This window comes from Schistocerca serialis, chromosome 1, assembly GCF_023864345.2.
Source record: "Schistocerca serialis cubense isolate TAMUIC-IGC-003099 chromosome 1, iqSchSeri2.2, whole genome shotgun sequence".
NCBI lineage: Eukaryota > Metazoa > Arthropoda > Insecta > Orthoptera > Acrididae > Schistocerca > Schistocerca serialis.
The window spans coordinates 845,962,134-845,985,073 of record NC_064638.1 but is presented as its reverse complement, the minus strand read 5'-3'; the positions used below and the strand labels follow the sequence as shown (position 1 = coordinate 845,985,073).

Sequence of the window (22,940 nt, the reverse complement as noted above, 5' to 3'; positions counted from 1 at the left end):
TGTCCTATACCATATGTATGTCTTTCCATGACTTAATTGTGATGGGCGGCCATATACTTTGTACAGAAGGTTTCTTGGTAATAGTGGAACTGTGGCATAGAAATCTTGCATGTATTTAGAAAAGTTCATTTTGTATAAATTTCATTTGGCCTACAGTGGTGTTAATGAAATGTAGTATTTCTCTGCCTGATGTGTATTTCAAAGAACACCTGTAGCACTAGCAGTAGGTTCTTCGGTATTAAGAATTTTGAAAACAGTATTTTATGTGTTGTTAATTAGATATTTTTAACTTTAGTAAAGTGGTTTGTCACCTTCACATCATTTAATTTTTCTGTAATATCTTTTCTCTATCCGCTGTGCCACATGTTTGTACAATGCAGTTAACATCCAAAATGTTACAGGTTGTGTAGATCTATGGGACAGCAAAGTGTTACGCAGTGCAGCAGGTGCACATGGTCGCTTGCAGTTAATAGAAGATCTTTCATGGGAAGTTGTTCCCGAGCACCTGCCGGATGGTTGTGTTACATTTGCGGCAGACAGTTCTCAACTACAAAGTCATGTGACACCATTGCTCTATTACAACAAGGCTGACTTTCACTTGGCTTCACACATAGCTCTGATAGTGGGTGGTGAGACCCATGGGCTCAGCTCATCTGCCCTGGCACTGGCTTCTGCTCGTCTCCATGTTCCAATAAGTGTTGGGGTTGATAGTCTCAACACGGCTGTTGCATTTGCTATTATTGTGTTTGAAGCAAGACGGCATTTGACTGCTGGTACTTAGATATTGTGGACACTATTTGAGTTGCATAATGAATTGAGGATGAGAGGTGATATGGTAGTTACTGATTTTGAGTTGTTAAACAACTGTAGCTAGTTTTTTGAATCATGTTTTTGTCACACTCCATTTTTTATTTCATTTACTTTGGATTAGCTGTTAAATATGTCAATGCAATTAAAAATAGTAGCATGCAGTTATCAGACATGGGAAGCAGAGTTGTGTGATTTTTTTGTGCAAGCCTTTTTGTATTATTTCTTGTCTTCGTGCTGCAGGAAAGCGTAGTTGTAACTACTGGTGTAACTCAGAGAAAATAAACAACATTGATCCTGTTTCATCATGAAAATAACGGAATTATTCAGTGATTGTTTTCTTTTACCTGAAATGTCTTCCGAACACTGAAATAAATTGGAGAGTAGAACAACCTTTATTTGTGCTGTTTGGAATGTTTTTGATAAGTGTGGTATATGTGTACCACTGTAAATAAAATTGCCAATACATTTGGGTAATATTGTTGAACAAGATAGGGTAAAGAGACTTTTTTGTGTTTCTGTTTGCTCTGGTGGAGTATCAAATCTCTCCCCCAAAACTTTGGTTAAAACTGAAGTCATAATTACTATTCAGCTCTGCTTCAGTGGGCGATTCATTGTGGACATTCATGGAAATATTGCTGATTGTTTCATGACACTCTAGCAGGTTGAAGCAGTGAGAGCACTCTAGCAGGTTGAAGCAGTGAGGGTGTCAAGGTGCCTCATAAAAAAAGGAACAAACTGACCTCGACATGTCTTTGCATGTGATTGAAAAAGTTGACCATTTAGGAGTACTTGCTACAAAGCAATAATATTGGAAGTACCTAATTGGTCTGTGTGGATATAAAATAATTAAAATGTGAGTTAGTGGTATGCCATTGTAGTACAGATATGATGAAGGTATGGTTATAATAATGAATCTTTGAATGTGAGTGTTTCACAGTATCAACCAGGACTGAAATAACTATTTTGTGTTCTCGGCCATGGTATTGACTAACTCTTCTCATTCACGGAAATTAAAAATATCCTCCCTACCATTCATCCCACCCCTCTCAAAGTTATATTCTTCTGCACATCCAAACTACATAAAATAGGTCTCTCACTATGCCCTTAAAAAACTACTAGCCCCCTCCGTATTATTGACATTTCCTTCTGAAAGATCTGGTCCAAAGAAGGAAGATTAGAGTTGAAAATAATTTCAATGAGATAGTCATTAGAGGTGGAGCCCAAGCTGGAACTGGGAAAGGATTTTGAAAAAAAGGGGACGGGGTGGAATTCAGCCACTTTAGTTTCAAAACAACCATCCGAGCAGTTTTAAGATTTAGGGAATAGAGAATTTTCAGAAAATCTAACTGGAATGGGCACAGTAAGGATTTAAACTCCACTCCTCATGCATGCAAGTTTAGTGTTTTACCACTGTGATATCTCATTTGGTACAGGTAGAAGACCTGTCTCATATCTAGTCACTATTCCACTCCTGTCGCTGACATTTTATGCCGATCAAAGGCAGGGCCACTTGTGGAAACACCCACATTGTGTACGATCTTTACTGCATCTGCTGCATGATGTTTAATACATGTCGATGGCTGGTCCTTTTTACCCCTGTCTTCCCTATGCGTTTCTCTTGCTGTGTATTCCATGTCTTCCTCCTGTACCTTTTTCTTGGCATTCACATAGCAGGTCTTGCCCCTTTCCCTTGCCTCCTTGCATTGATGCCAGGCAAAATTGGCTTTTACACACATAAAGCTCTATAGTGACTATCTTTATTAACACTTTTCATCTGCTCTTCCTCTCCCTCATTACCCCATGCACCTTTGATTTCTCCACAACTCAGCCCTTCCAGTATCATTACTCATTACAGTTAGGCAGCTTCTATATTGTTAGAAAACAGTGTTGTTGTTGTTGTTGTTGTTGTTGTGTGTGTGTGTGTGTGTGTGTGTGTGTGTGTGTGTGTGTGTGTGTGTGTGTGTATTGTTTAGTGCTTATCCTATCTGTTGAGTAGTGATCTTGTAATAAAGGCAGGCAGAGTGAATGATGGCATGATTTCAGAGTGGGAACATATCAACAAGAGACATCTGTGAGCAGTATAACATTACTCAGGTGAGGAAGACTCTGTATTGGACTTTCAAAGATTTGGGGGGGGGGGGGGGTGGGGGGTGGGGAGCAACCGTTAACCTTTCACAGTATAGGAAACATACTTAACACAAATCTTCAAGCACCATGTAGCAGTTTATGATGCAAAGTCTACAAATAAGACCAATTGTAAACAACACTGCTTCAGAGAGTTCTGCAAGGTTTTGTGCCTGGAGAGGAGTCAAATTATCAAGAACACCATTACATCCATTGACAATTTCATACTTTCATGTTCCAAATGGAAGTAGGCAAGCATCTGTAGGAGTTTTAACTTTTTAAATCTTTACAATAATAATTCTGTGAACCAATCACTACAAATCTATACTAATAATAAATCTGTAAAACTGTTGTGCCTGTTTGAATATGCTTTCTCCAACACTTTTTGATGAATTTTCATGGGGGTTTTTGCAGGTAACTAGAGCATAGCTTGGGGCACCATATAGGCCTCTTCTCATCAAAATCAAATCATGGAAAACAATATCATAATTGAAAGTTTTATCAATACTAATATTATAAATGTGAAAGTAGCTCTGTTGTCCGTCACATTTTCATCACTAACCTGCTGAATCGATTCGATGAAATTTGGTATGGTGATAGCTTGAACCCTGAGGAAGAATAGAGGGTGCTTTAAAGAGTGTGTAGTACAAGATACTTACTGATTTGAAGAATTTTATGTGAATTAGGGAAAAATATTTACTGTTTGAAAAAGCTGTTTACTCTGACTTCTGATCTTTATCGTATCTGTGAAAATGCTTTTATTATTTGATATGTGCCATGTGATGTGATCCAAAACAATGACTTCAATGTGCATACAAACTTAAATGCGTTTGTTTCATACTTCCACACTATTTGTTGTGTAATGTACACTTTGTATAATGTATTGCTACTTCAGTAGCATGATGCTTAGATGCAAGCTTCCCCTCTGTATACACTGCTTGGCAGCATTGCTGTGCATGCTGATGACACATCTTGTGTTGGGATGGCTTGGAAGGGGGAGAGTGGTGTGCACTTCATGAGCTATGCTCATATGAACAGGTGGACACGTGAGGGGTGGGTGATGTTATTGCATTTACAGTAGCTTATGTAGTCACCATCACTCATCACAACAAAACTACTGATATGCAAGAGCAGCTGTTGGTCGCAGCTAATAATGAATGATCATCTGGGCAAAGATAAAAAACATGTTCTCCACAGAAACTAGATAACTAAATTATTTCCTGGAATTTGTTCTTTATAATAATTATTACAAATTTCTTAAAAATGTCTACTAGCAATTTGATGGCTTGATCATGTCACCTAATTTTTGTAACGTTTAAGGGAGGTCACCATAAACCACTAAGCCGAACAATTGGTTTATGAGAAACCTACTTGCAAAAATGTATTTCATATTAGAGGTATGTGATTGACAATTATTCTACCATTAAAGAATTACATGAATAATTTGTCTTGTACAGTAACAAACATTGTAATGTACCGTGTATAATAGATAATTAAATCATGATGATAATTGTATTGTCCTGAAACATATGTAATGGGAAATATTATTTTAATAATTTTAGCAAATGAGCTGCAAGTGGAATGACAAACTACGGAAGCTCATAGAATCACTGAAACTGACGGTTATTAGGAGCATGAAAAAAAAAAAAAAAGCACTAAACGTATTACAATCAAAGAGAGAATGCTAAGAAGGTAATACATACTTGTATGATGATGGCAGGGTTGTACATATGACTACTATGGCAGATAAACATAAAACAATGTGGAAATACATTATAAGTAACATTAGGATTTTCCACATCACAGCATCCCATTTGTAGATAGCTTTATTCCATGTAGTCAAACTTCGGTGGTCAAGGTGTTATGGTGTGGGGAGGCATAATGTTGCATGGGCATACTTGCCTCCAAATCTTTGAACATGGTGCACTCACAAGTCAACATTATTGTGTTGACTTATTCCCAGTGTGCATCTTGTCAGGGGTTTATTTGCCTCGGACTTCATTTTTATGGTTGACAACTGTACGACCGCTTTAAACTGTGTAGGTGGATGAGCTGTTGGAGTGAGAGGATATTTGGTGAATGGACTGGCTTGCTCATTCTGTCCCCCTCCCCCAACTTGAATCCAGTTGAGCACCTGTGAGGAGTATTGAGGAGATGGACTGCAGCAGGTTCACATGTACCAGTGACAATCACACAGTTGTGACCTGTGAAGTCTATTTACAATCAAACAGTTGTCAACTGCCCTAGTGGAGAAATGAAATGCCCTACCATGACTTGTTACCAGCCTTGTGACCAGTTTGGAAGCGCATTGCAGAGCACACACACCCTATTAAGAACAATGTCTTGCATTTTGTGATGTCCAAGGGACCATCGTAAATCACAGTGACTTCAGTGTAATTATTGTCTCTGAACAAGTGTCATTTCTGTTCGTCTCGTTGCATATGTGTTTCAGTTACCATCTGTAATATGCTGTAGCAGGTCGTTCTATGTATGGTCCAAGTTTCGTTGAGCAGCGTTACTTGGCAGTGACATATTGTGGGAAAATTACTTTCATGGTCAAGTTTTGCACTCCATTATATATTAATTAATTGCAAATATTTTTTCTCATATTTACATTTCTCTTATATTTTGTCACTGAAACAGTGCACTGGGGAATCACAAATACAGTGTAACTGTTTCTTCAGATGTGAAGTGGTTGCTATATTTGTATAATAATAATAATAATAGATAATTTGACTGTGTACTTCCCATGCTGATCTTCTGGGCATCATCACCAAAGCTGTAATACCTCCTGTAAATCCAAAAAATGTTGTCTTATTTACACCAGATTTTAGACATGAACTTTCCACACCACTTACAACTGAAGATGTGATATATTTTCTTCTAAACACATCAGCAATTCACTATATCGGTTGTGGATGGTGATCCACCGATTGTAAGCCTGCTGTGGCTTGAAAATTAGTTAATCTTACAACAAGTAAATTATATCAAAATTTCATAAAAAAGTGACTGGTTGAATGTTATATTGAAATTATTTATACTAATTTGACATGTTCAGTCACCATAAACAATCTCAAGTATTCATCACACTTCCATTGCACCATTTTTCTGTTGGTGATAAAATAGTTCTTTGAAAGTCAGCGCATCTCCAGGGTGGAGTGGTGACCCATGAAATACTTGTTGATGTGCCTGAGCATTTATTTCATCTCACTAAGTCGCTACAACTGCCGTCCTGTGCTGAAGATCTATGCTGTCTTTCGATATAGCTCACTACATTCACAATAAGAATGTAATCAGTGCACAGTATCTGCCCTTTTACATTAGACATATTATATTGTGTCGTTATTTTCTTACTAAATGAATTACTTTTGTTTTGAGTATCATTCGTTGGTAAGAGGGTCTAGGATATGCCTCACTCCCTTGGACTGGTGTGTATCACTACCATCCATCCTGGACTATCTGATTCAGTTTCATGTTCCCCAGTTTGAATGACTCTAGAAATAAGTGTAATTTTTTTTGAAATTCCACGTATGAATATTATCCCAAATGCATTCTTTCTTCTTGTGAAATTGCGCTTTCCATTTAAATAAACTTTTTATCAAATATTGTTGCATGCCACACACACTGAGGCCCACTTGCTATTGTAGAACGTTCCCTGTGTCTGCCAATAGTGTGTGTGTGTGTGTGTGTGTGTGTGTGTGTGTGTGTGTGTGTAACTTTCATATCAGACCTGACTGTGATGTTAATACATGGCAATGATATGTCCTCTCATGGTCCTCACTCATTTGAAAGCTCTGGAATTACAGCAGTTATTTAAGATAAGAATACAGGTGGAAATATATACTGTTTGGGTGCAGATTTTTATTTAAGAGAGAGTGGGCCACACTGCATCTGATCTGAGCTCAGGATCACAAGATATTTGAATTCTGATAGAGTACTAAAATTAGAACTGATAAAAGCAAGCTATGGCCTCAAGCAGCCATTGTCACTTGGTGGGGTGATGAAATGCATGAAAATGTCAAATTATTGTGATGAGGATTTAGAGTATTTCATTCAAAGTCTGGTGTGAGAATACAAAAGGAAGAGATAGAGGTGTGATGCAGTTTGCAGGGGCATACACTTCTTCATGACAAATAGATGGACCTGTACCAGGATGTGCAACTCAAGGAAGGAAAAATAGCTCATCAGAAAATTATGTTGCGGAAAAGTTAAAATGAATAGAAAACTGTTTCAAGTATTGTTATGCAAGTGTCTCCATGGGAGGAAATGATGTATGGCTATGTAAATGTTTTTACACAAAGGGAAAATATCAGTAAAATGGATTGGCTAACATCACTTGCAGCACACGTAAATTAAAACTGGGAGTGATAGACCATTGTTTGGGAGAATGCATCCGGCTGAGGTAGGATGTGTGTCAAGTGCCAGTTCCACCTACCATCGTCTCTGTTCATATTAAGTTGACAATATCTGATTAAGTGCATTAATGTAGAAAGTGTTTTTAATTGGTATTGATAAAGTACTTTGTAGCTGTAGCTGAAAGTAGTATAATGTACAAAGTCAATGTTGTGTAAATGTTCCAGCACTGATAGAACTATCACTATTTGGTAAGTTGGACAATGTTGATTATCTAGTTCTATACTACTTCAGTGTTGTTGATAGATTGTCACTGATGGCCTTCTGGTCACATACATGGCTTTAGATTTTTTTTGTATCGTGGAGAATGTCATGTGACTTAAATTGCCAGCAGATTCAAACTATACTGATGTTTCATTTCTAAGTCCTGTGTGACAGAGAGCATAAATGGTGTGGCAGACAGTGTTTTATACCTACATTAGTAACTGTTCCATTGTACGTGGAAGGGCCTTTGCAATAGCTTGTGATTTTCTGTCATGTAAGCTCTGAATTCTGATAAGCACACATGTAAGTTTGCGTTATTTTTGTAAGGCATGTACACCACCATATTGTAGGATGCAGGCTCTCTCAACAATATATTACAATTTTACCAGATTAGTTTATTCTTTCTTTGATGGTGTAGCAACCTGTCCCACAATATTGTTGTCTTGAAGTAAAGTATAAGCAGATTTCACACATGGGGAGCATAATGTAAGGATAACTGCAAAACAGGTTAAGTCAAGTAAGGTTAATATTAACAAGTCAAGTATGTGTGACTGGACTTCGCATGAGCAGCATCAGAAGATAAGTCTGTGTCATCACTCAGCCACAGACCCTTATTAGTCCTCTCTTATTCTAATTAGCATAAAAATGCTAAGTCAAATTAAATTGAATCACATGTGGGAATTTGTAATACATTACAAATTGGTGCATTGTGGCCCAGGGAAATGGCATGGATTATTGCTGTTTAGTTAAGCAGGGTATAACAAGTTTGTTGTGAAGTCTCAGAATGTAATTTTTTTTTAAACAATACTGAGGTGTAGCAGCTGGATGTTTTGACTCGTCCCATTTACACAAGAAACGGACTTCGATTGGTTCATGCACTACACCCAGGCACAAATGAGATCACCTTTTCAGTTTGCAAAATAAAGCAGGGGTATGACCAAAGAGCCAGCAGCAGACATGGTGGCACTGAATGCAGGGCTGCCAGGTACCCTGATTTGAGCAGGATTGTCCCAATTTTTCTGTTGAGAACCCTTGTTGGAGTACATAAAAATCCTGATGACATCGGAATGGATAATATATTTCATATAATATAGTCTGTTCATTATACAAGCTAAGAGGCACTCTTGTAACAACTTAAAAATAGGGTTCTTAGTCGTAAAAGACTCGCACTCAACAGCCATTCAGGAACTCAATACTTCATTGACTGGTCAGCTCCCTAGAGCTGAATCGCTGTGTGATCATGACCAAATGCCAATTTAGGACAAAAACATCCTCAATCAATAGAAGATGATAGGCTTCAGTTGACAGTGATTTGTTTTTGGCTGCAGCCAACTTTACATACATAGCTGACAGAACTGTGTAAGGTATATAATTGTTTGCTTTGTTACTGTGAGCTGTACTTCTCTCTCTTTCAAGTGTTTCCATTCTTTGTGATAAGAATTCATAATTGTTTCAATTACGATCTTTATTAAAAATATCAATAAATATGACAGTTTCAGTTTCGATTGTGAACATTATTTAATCAGTTTGATCTCCGACATTGGCTCGCAGAAGCTGCTGTGGCTTGTTCATCCTGCACAGTGGCACTGATGTGGGGGCAGGGCTTGCATTAAAGACCCACATAAAAAATTCCGATTTTATTCACTTTGAAAGTGTCATGTTCGAAAAAAATCCCAACTTTGATTTAGAAAAACTTGGCAAACCTGGCCGAAGGTCGGTGGTCTCCAAGCACCACAGTGGAGACAGCAACCAGAGGAGTAGCGGTCTATGTGACGAAAAAGCCTTTAAAGTATAAGCTGTCAAACTGTTTTCTGACTCACGTTTGAAACACGCCAGAACAGAATGGCCAATAGTGAGAATGACTAGCACCTGCATGGCAAAACTGCGAGGACCACTCTCTGCCCATCATTCAATTTGCTCGCGGTATGGAAAGCACGTGCCCAGTGCGTGTAGAATATACCATGGTCAGTAGATGCGCACACGGCAGGATTCTGCATTCATAGGAGGTGGAGAGGATCTCGCTAGAATGCCCAGTGGCTTTCCCACTACATTCCCCCAAATGAAAATACTTTGAAGAGTCCCACACCGTAACCCACTACTCACAAACCTACGACAGAACCACACTTCTCACTCAGGGTAAAATTTTACTGTTACTGAAAAAAAACTGTACGTCTACTTTACCTAACTTCATTTACACCAGTAGTACTATTTGTAGTAAAAATAGCGGTCTCGAAATTCTCTGTTTACTAAGAAAGTAACTAGGCCTACTTGTATTAATACTACTACACCATCGCTAATACTAATACCAACAAACCTTCACAAAATAATTAGCTAAAACCAAAAATTCAAACGGCCGTTGGAACACTCAACGAAGTTAAAACAGTGAATTAAAATTTTAGTGAAATTATTTCTCTAGAAACAATAAGAAACGTCGGCTGAAAACTAAGGCATAAATTTACTATACGACTTCAAAGCACAGAAAAATCCAAAAAAACTTTTCCAAAAGTTTATTCAATCGTTATTTCGCCACAAATCAGTTACCAGAAGTCGTGGTAACGCGGGTGTCGGTTACTTCATAAGTATTAATATGTATTACATTATTTGCGATCTGCAAGGAGAGTTATTTCTCAGCTAGGAGTGAGGATGAGATCTGTCTCCAAAAACTGTTAAGTAGAAGCAGAATCGACTGCGGGGAGGGATCGACTACCATCGCAGTGTGCGACAGCACGCAAAGCTACACCAGCCGCTCCTGCTTTATTTACAATGTTTGGCATGTTGTTTGCATTCGCTCTGCTTCCACACAAAGGTAGGAAATTCAGCGCACGCGAAATTCGTTTAGACCAAATTTCCGGCTGTGTTACCATGAAACATTACATTTCTGTGTTGTTTGTGTTGTAAACAACTGTAGCCCGTTCACTGAACAGGTAAATTAAAAAACTTTCTCCGCAAGGTACTCACATAGCGTACAAATCTCTGTAGGGTTTACAAGGCGCTTTCAAAATGCCGCCCGGTGAATTCAGTATTTCTCACTTCTTACGGTACTTTATCAGCCACTGTGGCAAACAGCCAAATATTTCTGGATCACAGATCGAGCTGTCTGTATTCCCCATACACATAGAAAAGAAAAATAGTAACTAGTGAGTTACCTGTTTCCAAACGTATTCTGAACTTGCATTTGAGTTTCGCGTGTCTCCACTGAAAATAAAGCTAAAGCTTCGTTGTGGCACAGTGCTGTGCAGCCCCTCGCCGTGTCTTTCACTGATCAGCCATTTATTGTATTCCTCCTCTTTAATTTTAGTGACTCTTTAAAGAGCTCTACAAACGAGGAGAGGAAATTTGTAAAGACGTTAGATGTTCTCCTGGTATTCTGAGAATAATAAATGACTTGCTCGATTACCAGATGCGCCGACAGGCTATGATTTTACGTGGGTTTCAACATTTGTGTAGGCTGGCCTAATTCCCCACCTATGCCTACAAACAATCTGTTAAACTACAAATATACAAAGAACAAAGTTTACACGCTTCACACAGAAATGGAACACACGACTTTGTTCTCTTAGGGTAAAGGGCCGCTCACAGACGCAACTGAAGAGACACCACAGCTCCCGATATACTGACGTGACACCGTAGTTGCAATTGTTGGTGGTGTCACTGGGAAGGTGCCACTTTCTGCCAGGCCACTAAAAGTTAAAAGTCATTTGTACTTAGTGACAATTGTAGCCTTCCCTCATCATTGACAGCTCCCTGAATGTTGTGTTTCGAAACACCAGCTTCTGCCCCAGCTTTTCAGAACAATTTCTCCGATGGTGCGTTCTATTTCAGGATATTTTCCTTTTTTGTACCGAAAAAAGCAAAGAAAGTTGTCGATAGGGACAATTTGGCTGTTTGTAGAAAATATACCAATAGCGATCTTGCTTGTGGAACCAAAAAAGCGAGTTGCATACAGACCATGGTTTGTGAGACTAAACGTTGCTGGAAAACAGGAAATATCTCCTCCGAGCATGATGTGACAGTTAGGGAAGCAAAAATTTGAAGTATTCGAATGCCTGCATTAAGGAATAACATAAAATTCCAAAATGCTGGAAGAATGGAACGTCTGCAGGCGATTTTTACAATCCACCGTAGGATATTTTTATGTAACATAGTGACTCACCAGTTGCCAAGTAACCACATGTCACTTCCAGTTTTACACGAATTGGGACTACATCCCTAAGACCAGTATCCGATATTGGAATGGAATCTGATACACAACTGAGAAAGTATTAGAAATCTGTTTTCAACTTCAAGTGTTTACCTTTTGTGAGTATTCATTGCCCCTATTTTATCCTTACGCGAAATATACTTTCGGATCAAGAATTTGGGTTCAATTTTCTTTGTGTGTAACTCTTGCCTTAGGTCTTATGCCATAACCTGCACTATAGCATTAATATCTGCCCGAATCATTTCAGCTGACGCCATATTCAGGACTGGGTAGAATTTCTGATGTCCTATGTGAACGGCAGCTCACGGTGTTACTGCGATATACCACAAGCTGTGGCGCCACTTTAGATGCGTGCGAGAACCCTGCTAAACTGACGATTGTAGCAACTCAGAGGTAATACAGGCACAGAATTGAGAATAAGTAAAGTGATTTGTCAGATAGTAGATAGGGGTAAGCCCAAGTCGATACTGATACAAGGGGACATATATAGGAAAAAAAGGTCGATTCTCAGAACACTCACGGGACTTTACGATCAATAAAATGATAATTTCATATAATGAAGTAATCCATTAATTTTTCATGTATTGCTAAAGACGAACTGTTATAATTTTCTTCCTAATTTCAACCATTCGTTCCAGTGTTATTTGACTGCTGAGAAAAGTGAGAGAATCGATACAATTTCTTTCATCCAGCTGAAACAACTGATCGTCTTGATATTCAACTTTCGGTGTCAGTGTTTTCAGAATAAAAGAAGGTATTACAGGAACTGGACCTGGTTTTAATTCCGGAACATCCTGCGAAGACTCTTCAAAAATCTTGTTTTCATAACTCCTTTACAATATAGTATTCATTGCCAATACTTCTCTTTTTTCGAAAATTTGTAAAAAGCTTGAATATGACACTAGGACCAAACACAATCTCTACAAAGACGTCAAGGTTTTGACATTAGTACAAAAAAGAGTTAGATACATGGGTATGCATATATTCAGGAGCTTGCTAGAGCACATTAAATGTCATGTAGGCAATGTGGTCAAATTTACGATTGAATTAAATACTTTTCAGTTGGACAACTTCTCCTACTCCAGTGAAGACTACCTTAACAGAAATTCTTAAATTTAATGCTATAGGCTGTTTTGCAATTAGAATTAGCCCTGTAATAACTATACTGCGCTCAAACTACATAAAATATGGATCTTTGACCTCTTTCTACATCCCAGTGACCGCTCTTCCTGGGATCCACGGAATACAAGTTATGTAATGTAATGCAAAATTGTACGTCCTGGTTTTATGCCGTCCATTTGCTAATAGTAGGTATAACAGCTGATAGAGCTATTTTATCGAAGATGGATCATTTGCGATGTGTAGTTGATGATGCCTTTGGTGTCCGGAAATGCTATCGACAACCACAATGATTAAGAGATGCCGTTAGGATGCGTTAATACTACGCGAACATGCCTCATGAAACATTTATGCTAAGGGTTTTTTCAAGACGGCTGCCTCACCCTTTCATTTACAAAGAGCAAAACGTTTGCGCTACACAGAAACGGAGAGGCTGAGCATTCAGTCTGGGCGAGACAATCATGTCGGCGTGCTCTGCCATACCTCCAGCTGCTGCATCAGTCGTCCTCATGTCGATGCTATCTTTGAAAAAGACAGGGAAACGACGGAGCCGCCGATGGGGAACAATCTTACAAGGGAAATTATAGTTAAATCTACTTATAGTTTAAGTCTACATCTACATCTATACTCTAAAAACCACTGTGAAGTACATGGCAGAGGATACGTCCCATTGTACCAATTATTAGAGTTTTTTCCCATTCCATTCACGTATGGAGCATGGGAAGCGATAGTAGTAGACTGAAGAGGAAGCTGGCCCATTTTGTTAGTGCAATTTGCCTACATCAGGGAGAGGTATGCACTTAGGGGCAAACGTATTGTTCTCCTTTGATTGACAGGTCCTTAACCAATTGTTCTGCTAAAAGGATAACTCCTTTTGATTGACAGGCACTTAACCTATTGTTCCCCCGACCCCTCCCCCTTCCCCACCCCTCACAAATACTTCCCCCTTGCTGCCACAGGTACACTTTCAGGTCTGAGTTATTGGAATAGCCCCTCTCACACTTATCAATTTGATTGACTACTTACTTAAAGTGATCAATTAATTAACCTCTCCCCCTCTGGTAAACCCCCTCCCCTCCCAGAAATTGACAGGAAAAAGACTCTGTTGATCGTTCATTTGGAGGGAATTCGGTTGTAGTGTGTGGAATATTGTTTAAACACTTTAGACAATGTATAGTATATTATTTAATTATTTATGGCAGTGTATTTATTTAGTTACAAAATTTGTCCAGAAATCGACTGCTGTGTATGGAATATTCTTTAAACAATTTAGACGACGCACATATTGTCTAAATTGTTTGTTTAAACAATTTAGGGTATTCAAAGCAGTGTGTGGAATATATGGAAATTGGCGGCTTCTTCGTGGAGAGGAAGGATTTCATAACAGAAAATTCAAGGATATACTGTTTATTTATAAAACACTCAGTTTGTGGGGGTTGGATTTCTCTTGCTAATCATTTTCTGCTGTTTGGAAACATGTAGGTACTGTGAGAAGTAATTACTTGGGGCAAAGATGTTGCATAACCTAATGTTCGGAACTGTACTATGGGTGTCTTAACCTAATGTTTGGATCTTTGTTGGCACTTAACCTATTGTTCTGTTATGTGATATTTCATGTCATCCCCATTTCCTTAAACTATTGCACCGCCTTTGATACCAAATTAAGTAATTAGTTATGTCCTCCCACCATTTTCTGGTACACTTTTCGAATTTTACATGCTTTTGAACGCCATTTCTGCTGCATTCTTCTTTGTTACCCACCCCCCCTTAAACTACTGTACTTCGTTTTACACAAAAATTATGCGAATTAGCCTAGTGTTCTGCACTTAACGTGTTGTTCTGCTCCATGTAACCCACTCATGCACACCCTCCCCTTAACTATTGTACCGCTAACACAACGTTGATACAAAAAATTATGCAAATTAATTAATTCTATATTCTTCTCATATATGGGCTAGATTATTTAATTCACAGCATCCTATTCATTGGTGTAATAGATGGAATACAGTTTAAACACAAGATCGCTAGTAAAAAACACATCCCACCACTCGACACCCAACGCCGATGCTGACGACTCCACACACGCCTCCAGGAGTTAAGATGCACCGGTGGTCCCCACGAAGTGACGACACAGCCGTCAGCTGCTGAGCCACTCACAGGTGTCAGTTTGGAACCCCTCAAGGGCATCCCTTTCATACATGACACCCAAGAAATACCTGTCGGAACACATGTTCACCTAGACACTTGGTGGCGCGATGGCGCATAGCTGAGGTGCAGGTCCAGCGCCGAGAGAGATTTTGTAATGCTTCCCAGAATAGCACCGGGAGCATTGTTTCTAGTGATCGTAACAGGGCACGCGAGACGCATCGGCCTTGCACATGTGTTTATCTGCCCAGTGAGGCTGGCGCATCGCCACAAGATGTGTACGTAGCATGGCTGGAATTTTCGGTCTCCTACAGCTATTGGTCTGGAGATGTCCAAATACCACAATGTTGGATGAGGGACAGCATCATGCCAGAAATGTATCGTCTGCTTCAACTTGTGTTTGAACACATGAACAATGAATACATAACTTTCCACTCAGAACTTTCCACAGAAATACCCCACAGAAGTTGTCTATAAATCGTCAAACACATACAAGACTCACTACAATATTGGGAACCAGGAACATATTTACCAGTGCAACTACAATTAAGTAGTAGAATTGCTGCTGCAGTCCAACACTGATCGATGTACAGGTAATGTCTCCTCTTGATGGCTGTGGTTCTGGAATGAATCTAAGTATCTAAAGCGCAAGTAATTTTCCATATAAAAATCTCCCATACTCTCACGGTTATAGAAGCACTGAATCTATACATCCCTCATGATAGAACATACACTCACTTTCTCTGGTCATGCCACAACTTAAGCCACAGTAACCTTGTTGTTGTTGTTGTTGTTGTGGTCTTCAGTCCTGAGACTGGTTTGATGCAGCTCTCCATGCTACTCTATCCTGTGCAAGCTTTTTCATCTCCCAGTACCTACTGCAACCTACATCCTTCTGAATTTGCTTAGTGTATTCATCTCTTGGTCTCCCTCTACGATTTTTACCCTCCACGCTGCCCTCCAATACTAAATTGGTGATCCCTTGATGCCTCAGAACATGTCCTACCAACCGATCCCTTCTTCTGGTCAAGTTGTGCCACAAACTTCTCTTCTCCCCAATCCTATTCAATACTTCCTCATTAGTTATGTGATCTACCCATCTAATCTTCAGCATTCTTCTGTAGCACCACATTTCGAAAGCTTCTATTCTCTTCTTGTCCAAACTATTTATCGTCCATGTTTCACTTCCATACATGGCTACACTCCATACGAATACTTTCAGAAATGACTTCCTGACACTTAAATCAATACTGGATGTTAACAAATTTCTCTTCTTCAGAAACGCTTTCCTTGCCATTGCCAGCCTACATTTTATATCCTCTCTACTTCGACCATCATCAGTTATTTTGCTCCCCAAATAGCAAAACTCCTTTACTACTTTAAGTGCCTCATTTCCTAATCTAATTCCCTCAGCATCACCCGACTTAATTAGACTACATTCCATTATCCTTGTTTTGCTTTCGTTGATGTTCATCTTATATCCTCCTTTCAAGACACTGTCCATTCCATTCAACTGCTCTTCCAAGTCCTTTGCTGTCTCTGATAGAATTACAATGTCATCGGCGAACCTCAAAGTTTTTATTTCTTCTCCTTGAATTTTAATACCTACTCCGAATTTTTCTTTTGTTTCCTTTACTGCTTGCTCAATATACAGATTGAACAACATCGGGGAGAGGCTACAACCCTGTCTTACTCCCTTCCCAACCACTGCTTCCCTTTCATGTCCCTCGACTCTTATAACTGCCATCTGGTTTCTGTACAAATTGTAAATAGCCTTTCGCTCCCTGTATTTTACCCCTGCCACCTTTAGAATTTGAAAGAGAGTATTCCAGTCAACATTGTCAAAAGCTTTCTCTAAGTCTACAAATGCTAGAAACGTAGGTTTGCCTTTCCTTAATCTTTCTTCTAAGATAAGTCGTAAGGTCAGTATTGCCTCACGTGTTCCAGTGTTTCTACGGAATCCAAACTGATCTCCCCCGAGGTTGGCTTCTACTAGTTTTTCCATTCGTCTGTAAAGAATTCGTGTTAGTATTTTGCAGCTGTGACTTATTAAGCTGATAGTTCGGTAATTTTCACATTTGTCAACACCTGCTTTCTTTGGGATTGGAATTATTATATTCTTCTTGAAGTCTGAGGGTATTTCGCCTGTTTCATACATCTTGCTCACCAGATGGTAGAGTTTTGTCAGGACTGGCTCTCCCACGGCCGTCAGTAGTTCCAATGGAATATTGTCTACTCCGGGGGCCTTGTTTCGACTCAGGTCTTTCAGTGCTCTGTCAAACTCTTCACGCAGTATCATATCTCCCATTTCATCTTCATCTACATCCTCTTCCATTTCCATAATATTGTCCTCAAGTACATCGCCCTTGTATAGACCCTCTATATACTCCTTCCACCTTTCTGCTTTCCCTTCTTTGCTTAGAACTGGGTTTCCATCTGAGCTCTTGATATTCATACAAGTCGTTCTCTTATCTCCAAAGGTCTCTTTAATTTTCCTGTAGGCGGTATCTATCTTACCCCTAGTGAGATAGACCTCTACATCCTTACATTTGTCCTCTAGCCATCCCTGCTTAGCCATTTTGCACTTCCTGTCGATCTCATTTTTGAGACGTTTGTATTCCTTTTTGCCTGTTTCACTTACTGCATTTTTATATTTTCTCCTTTCATCAATTAAATTCAATATTTCTTCTGTTACCCAAGGATTTCTACTAGCCCTCGTCTTTTTACCTACTTGATCCTCTGCTGCCTTCACTACTTCATCCCTCAAAGCTACCCATTCTTCTTCTACTGTATTTATTTCCCCCATTCCTGTCAATTGCTCCCTTATGCTCTCCCTGAATCTCTGTACAACCTCTGGTTCTTTTAGTTTATCAAGGTCCCATCTCCTTAAATTCCCACCTTTTTGCAGTTTCTTCAGTTTTAATCTACAGGTCATAACCAATAGATTGTGGTCAGAGTCCACATCTGCCCCTGGAAATGTCTTACAATTTAAAACCTGGTTCCTAAATCTCTGTCTTACCATTATATAATCTATCTGATACCTTTTAGTATCTCCAGGGTTCTTCCATGTATACAACCTTCTTTCATGATTCTTAAACCAAGTGTTAGTTATGATTATGTTGTGCTCTGTGCAAAATTCGACCAGGCGGCTTCCTCTTTCATTTCTGTCCCCCAATCCATATTCACCTACTATGTTTCCTTCTCTCCCTTTTCCTACACTCGAATTCCAGTCACCCATGACTATTAAATTTTCGTCTCCCTTCACAATCTGAATAATTTCTTTTATTTCATCATACATTTCTTCAATTTCTTCGTCATCTGCTGAGCTAGTTGGCATATAAACTTGTACTACTGTAGTAGGCGTGGGCTTCGTATCTATCTTGGCCACAATAATGCGTTCACTATGCTGTTTGTAGTAGCTTACCCGCATTCCTATTTTCCTATTCATTATTAAACCTACTCCTGCATTACCCCTATTTGATTTTGTGTTTATAACCCTGTAGTCACCTGACCAAAAGTCTTGTTCCTCCTGCCACCGAACTTCACTAATTCCCACTATATCTAACTTCAACCTATCCATTTCCCTTTTTAAATTCTCTAACCTACCTGCCCGATTAAGGGATCTGACATTCCACGCTCCGATCCGTAGAATGCCAGTTTTCTTTCTCCTGATAACGACATCCTCTTGAGTAGTCCCCACCCGGAGATCCGAATGGGGGACTATTTTACCTCCGGAATATTTTACCCAAGAGGACGCCATCATCATGTAATCATACAGTAAAGCTGCATGCCCTCGGGAAAAATTACGGCTGTAGTTTCCCCTTGCTTTCAGCCGTTCGCAGTACCAGCACAGCAAGGCCGTTTTGGTTATTGTTACAAGGCCAGATCAGTCAATCATCCAGACTGTTGCCCTTGCAACTACTGAAAAGGCTGCTGCCCCTCTTCAGGAACCACACGTTTGTCTGGCCTCTCAACAGATACCCCTCCGTTGTGGTTGCACCTACGGTACGGCTATCTGTATCGCTGAGGCACGCAAGCCTCCCCACCAACGGCAAGGTCCATGGTTCATGGGGGTGACAGTAACCTTACACTGCAATATATACACACTTTACACAAACAGTTGAGTTATCTTTTACATCTGTACAGCGCCTGAAAAAATTATGGTGTGCCTGCACTCACGCCAGCAAAATGTCTCGATTCTTCTCAGTCCTAGGAAATTATCTGACAAAGTCTTCGAATCAGCGCTTCTGCAAGGTGCTGCATCCTTCCAGGTTTCTCTCAAATAAGTGGTATGAAGGTCAGCCGTCTAGCACTATGTGATAATGAATACCGCACCCACGGATGTAGTGCTTGGAAAGACATCACTGACGTGGGTTGGTGTACTGTAATCAACATCACTATCGACAGAACAACAAGGAAAATGCGAGGGTAGGCTTAGGGGTGCCGATGAGGGGACGTATTGTTACAGCCCTATTGCCCATCGTGTCTGTACACTAAAGCAGGTCCAGTTGAACACTTGCATTGCTTTATTGTGCATCTGTTTACGGAATGAATCTATCGCCACTTACATTCGGATGTACCACTCAGTGCGCTGAAATCACAATTCACTATTTCCAGTCTATCCTTCCATTACAACAAGACAAACGTAATTTTTTTTAAAGTGAATAGTAGTCTGACGACTTCACACAAATTTATGTTGGAACATAAGCCACGGTACCTTTAAGTTCAAGCAGCAGCATAACATTTCTGACTATCAATTATAAGTGTATAAAAATTTTTTGGTATGTCCACACTTGCAACAGCTGGGTGTCATTTTCGCACTGCAAAAAAGCCTCCCGCCATTACATGCTTGTTGATGAATAAAGAAAGTAATTACAATTTTAAAAAGCCCTAGAGTCTTTTCGGTTTATCGATTTCACTGACACACACACACACACACACACACACACACACACACACACACACACACACATATATATATATATATATATATATATATATATATATATATATATATATGGTGTCCCAGCTATCTTGTCCACCCAAAATATCTCTGGAACAATAACAGCTATTGGAAAACGACTTTCACCGGTATCAATGTAGGGCTGGGGTCCATGAATGTACGTATTTGGAAACATTCTAAAACGAAAGCATATGTGTTTTTTAACACAAACTTATGTTTTTTTAAATGGACCTCCTATATTTTTTCTTCAGCAATCCATAGCATGACAAAGCACATACACAATGGCGTTGAGTGCATCGCAATATTCCCATTACATCCCGAGATATTAAGACGCGAAGTTGACGCCTGAAACACCCGACATGCGCTGCTAGCGCACGTCCTGAGGCTCAGGCGTGAACCCTATGCTGCCCGTAATCGCGATGTGATTGACATGCGTAATCACACTTCCATACTTATCAAGAGGTCCGAAACGAATTATACGGTTTGCTGCCATCCTGCATTAACGTCGTACATTCCAGCAGGTATTTATCCCATAGGCTAGGGGTGATGCGGGTCTGTAACATATCTGTGTACCGCAACGTTAGTCACAAAGTTAACTTCGCTTATCGTTAATCCGTTACTAAAAAGGTAATACCGTTCAACGTTAAAATTTTACTTTACTGTAGATCTAGCGCAAGTGACAGTTAATCATTCACTCGTAATACACTCCTGGAAATGGAAAAAAGAACACATTGACACCGGTGTGTCAGACCCACCATACTTGCTCCGGACACTGCGAGAGGGCTGTACAAGCAATGATCACACGCACGGCACAGCGGACACACCAGGAACCGCGGTGTTGGCCGTCGAATGGCGCTAGCTGCGCAGCATTTGTGCACCGCCGCCGTCAGTGTCAGCCAGTTGGCCGTGGCATACGGAGCTCCATCGCAGTCCTTAACACTGGTAGCATGCCGCGACAGCGTGGACGTGAACCGTATGTGCAGTTGACGGACTTTGAGCGAGGGCGTATAGTGGGCATGCGGGAGGCCGGGTGGACGTACCGCCGAATTGCTCAACACGTGGGGCGTGAGGTCTCCACAGTACATCGATGTTGTCGCCAGTGGTCGGCGGAAGGTGCACGTGCCCGTCGACCTGGCACCGGACCGCAGCGACGCACGGATGCACGCCAAGACCGTAGGATCCTACGCAGTGCCGTAGGGGACCGCACCGCCACTTCCCAGCAAATTAGGGACACTGTTGCTCCTGGGGTATCGGCGAGGACCATTCGCAACCGTCTCCATGAAGCTGGGCTACGGTCCCGCACACCGTTAGGCCGTCTTCCGCTCACGCCCCAACATCGTGCAGCCCGCCTCCAGTGGTGTCGCGACAGGCGTGAATGGAGGGACGAATGGAGACGTGTCGTCTTCAGCGATGAGAGTCGCTTCTGCCTTGGTGCCAATGATGGTCGTATGCGTGTTTGGCACCGTGCAGGTGAGCACCACAATCAGGACTGCATACGACCGAGGCATACAGGGCCAACACCCGGCATCATGGTGTGGGGAGCGATCTCCTACACTGGCCGTACACCACTGGTGATCGTCGAGGGGACACTGAATAGTGCACGGTACATCCAAACCGTCATCGAACCCATCGTTCTACCATTCCTAGACCGGCAAGGGAACTTGCTGTTCCAACAGGACAATGCACGTCCGCATGTATCCCGTGCCACCCAATGTGCTCTAGAAGGTGTAAGTCAACTACCCTGGCCAGCGAGATCTCCGGATCTGTCCCCCATTGAGCATGTTTGCGACTGGATGAAGCGTCGTCTCACGCGGTCTGCACGTCCAGCACGAACGCTGGTCCAACTGAGGCGCCAGGTGGAAATGGCATGGCAAGCCGTTCCACAGGACTACATCCAGCATCTCTACGATCGTCTCCATGGGAGAATAGCAGCCTGCATTGCTGCGAAAGGTGGATATACACTGTACTAGTGCCGACATTGTGCATGCTCTGTTGCCTGTGTCTATGTGCCTGTGGTTCTGTCAGTGTGATCATGTGATGTATCTGACCCCAGGAATGTGTCAATAAAGTTTCCCCTTCCTGGGACAATGAATTCACGGTGTTCTTATTTCAATTTCCAGGAGTGTAGTAAAATTCATGTTGATGGTTTTAGTGAAACGAGCAAGTGGACTAAAAGTTTTACCGTTGTTTAGGTAAAAATGTTTTGATGTAAACATGTTTAACCAATTAGTTTTATTATCACATAATTATCAATGTTATGTTTATCTAATGCGTTAAATGACAAATTGTTGCAAACAAATGTTTCTTAACATCACTGGGTAAAATGGCCCTTTGTAGAAACTTCCACTGTGATGCCAGCACTACATACTAAACATAGCGTTCACATCTCATGCTCAAAGTGATGCCCATTGGCTTGCATACTTAGGGTCACTCTGCGGATGAAGGATGCCCTACTTCGTGCTACTGTTTCCTCTTTGATGGCTGTACAAGCATCAATAATGCGTTGCTTCATGTCCTCTGGTGTTGTTGGTTCATGTTGGTAAACAGCATCCTTCACTGCTCCCCAAAGAAAATAATCCAGCGTTGTAAGGCCACCTAACTGGGCCACCTCGTCCAATCCACCTACCAGGGAACTTACGGTTCAGAAGCCGTCGTGCTCGTAAGGCGTTATGTGCAGGGCATCCGTCATGCTGATACCACATGACCATTCTCCGGTTCAGAGGTACGGTGTCCAAGAGAACAGGAAGATTGTGTCGTATAAATCTGGAGTATTGTCTGCCATTTTGGATGCCATTTATAAAGAAAGGTCCGATAATGGTATCTCCAATAATCCCACACCAAACATTAACTTTCCACGGACGTTGATGCTCTACCTGACGGAGCCATTTTGGATTGTCTGCGGACCAATAATGCATATTCCTCATATTGACAATTCCTTTGTTGGAGAATGATGCCTCGTCG

The 22,940-nt window shown here is 40.7% G+C and overlaps 1 protein-coding gene across 2 annotated transcripts in view; it reads left to right on the top strand.

The window, feature by feature from the left end:
* Positions 1-1,265, top strand: part of LOC126485060 (rRNA methyltransferase 3, mitochondrial) — a 64,732-nt gene extending 63,467 nt beyond the window's left edge. For both annotated transcript variants that reach the window (XM_050108665.1, XM_050108672.1), the window contains exon 4: positions 402-1,265. In XM_050108665.1, the coding sequence (XP_049964622.1) occupies positions 402-781 (380 nt within the window). In that variant the 3' untranslated portion in view covers positions 782-1,265. The remainder of the gene's footprint in view (positions 1-401) is intronic.
* Positions 1,266-22,940: the final 21,675 nt, after the last annotated feature.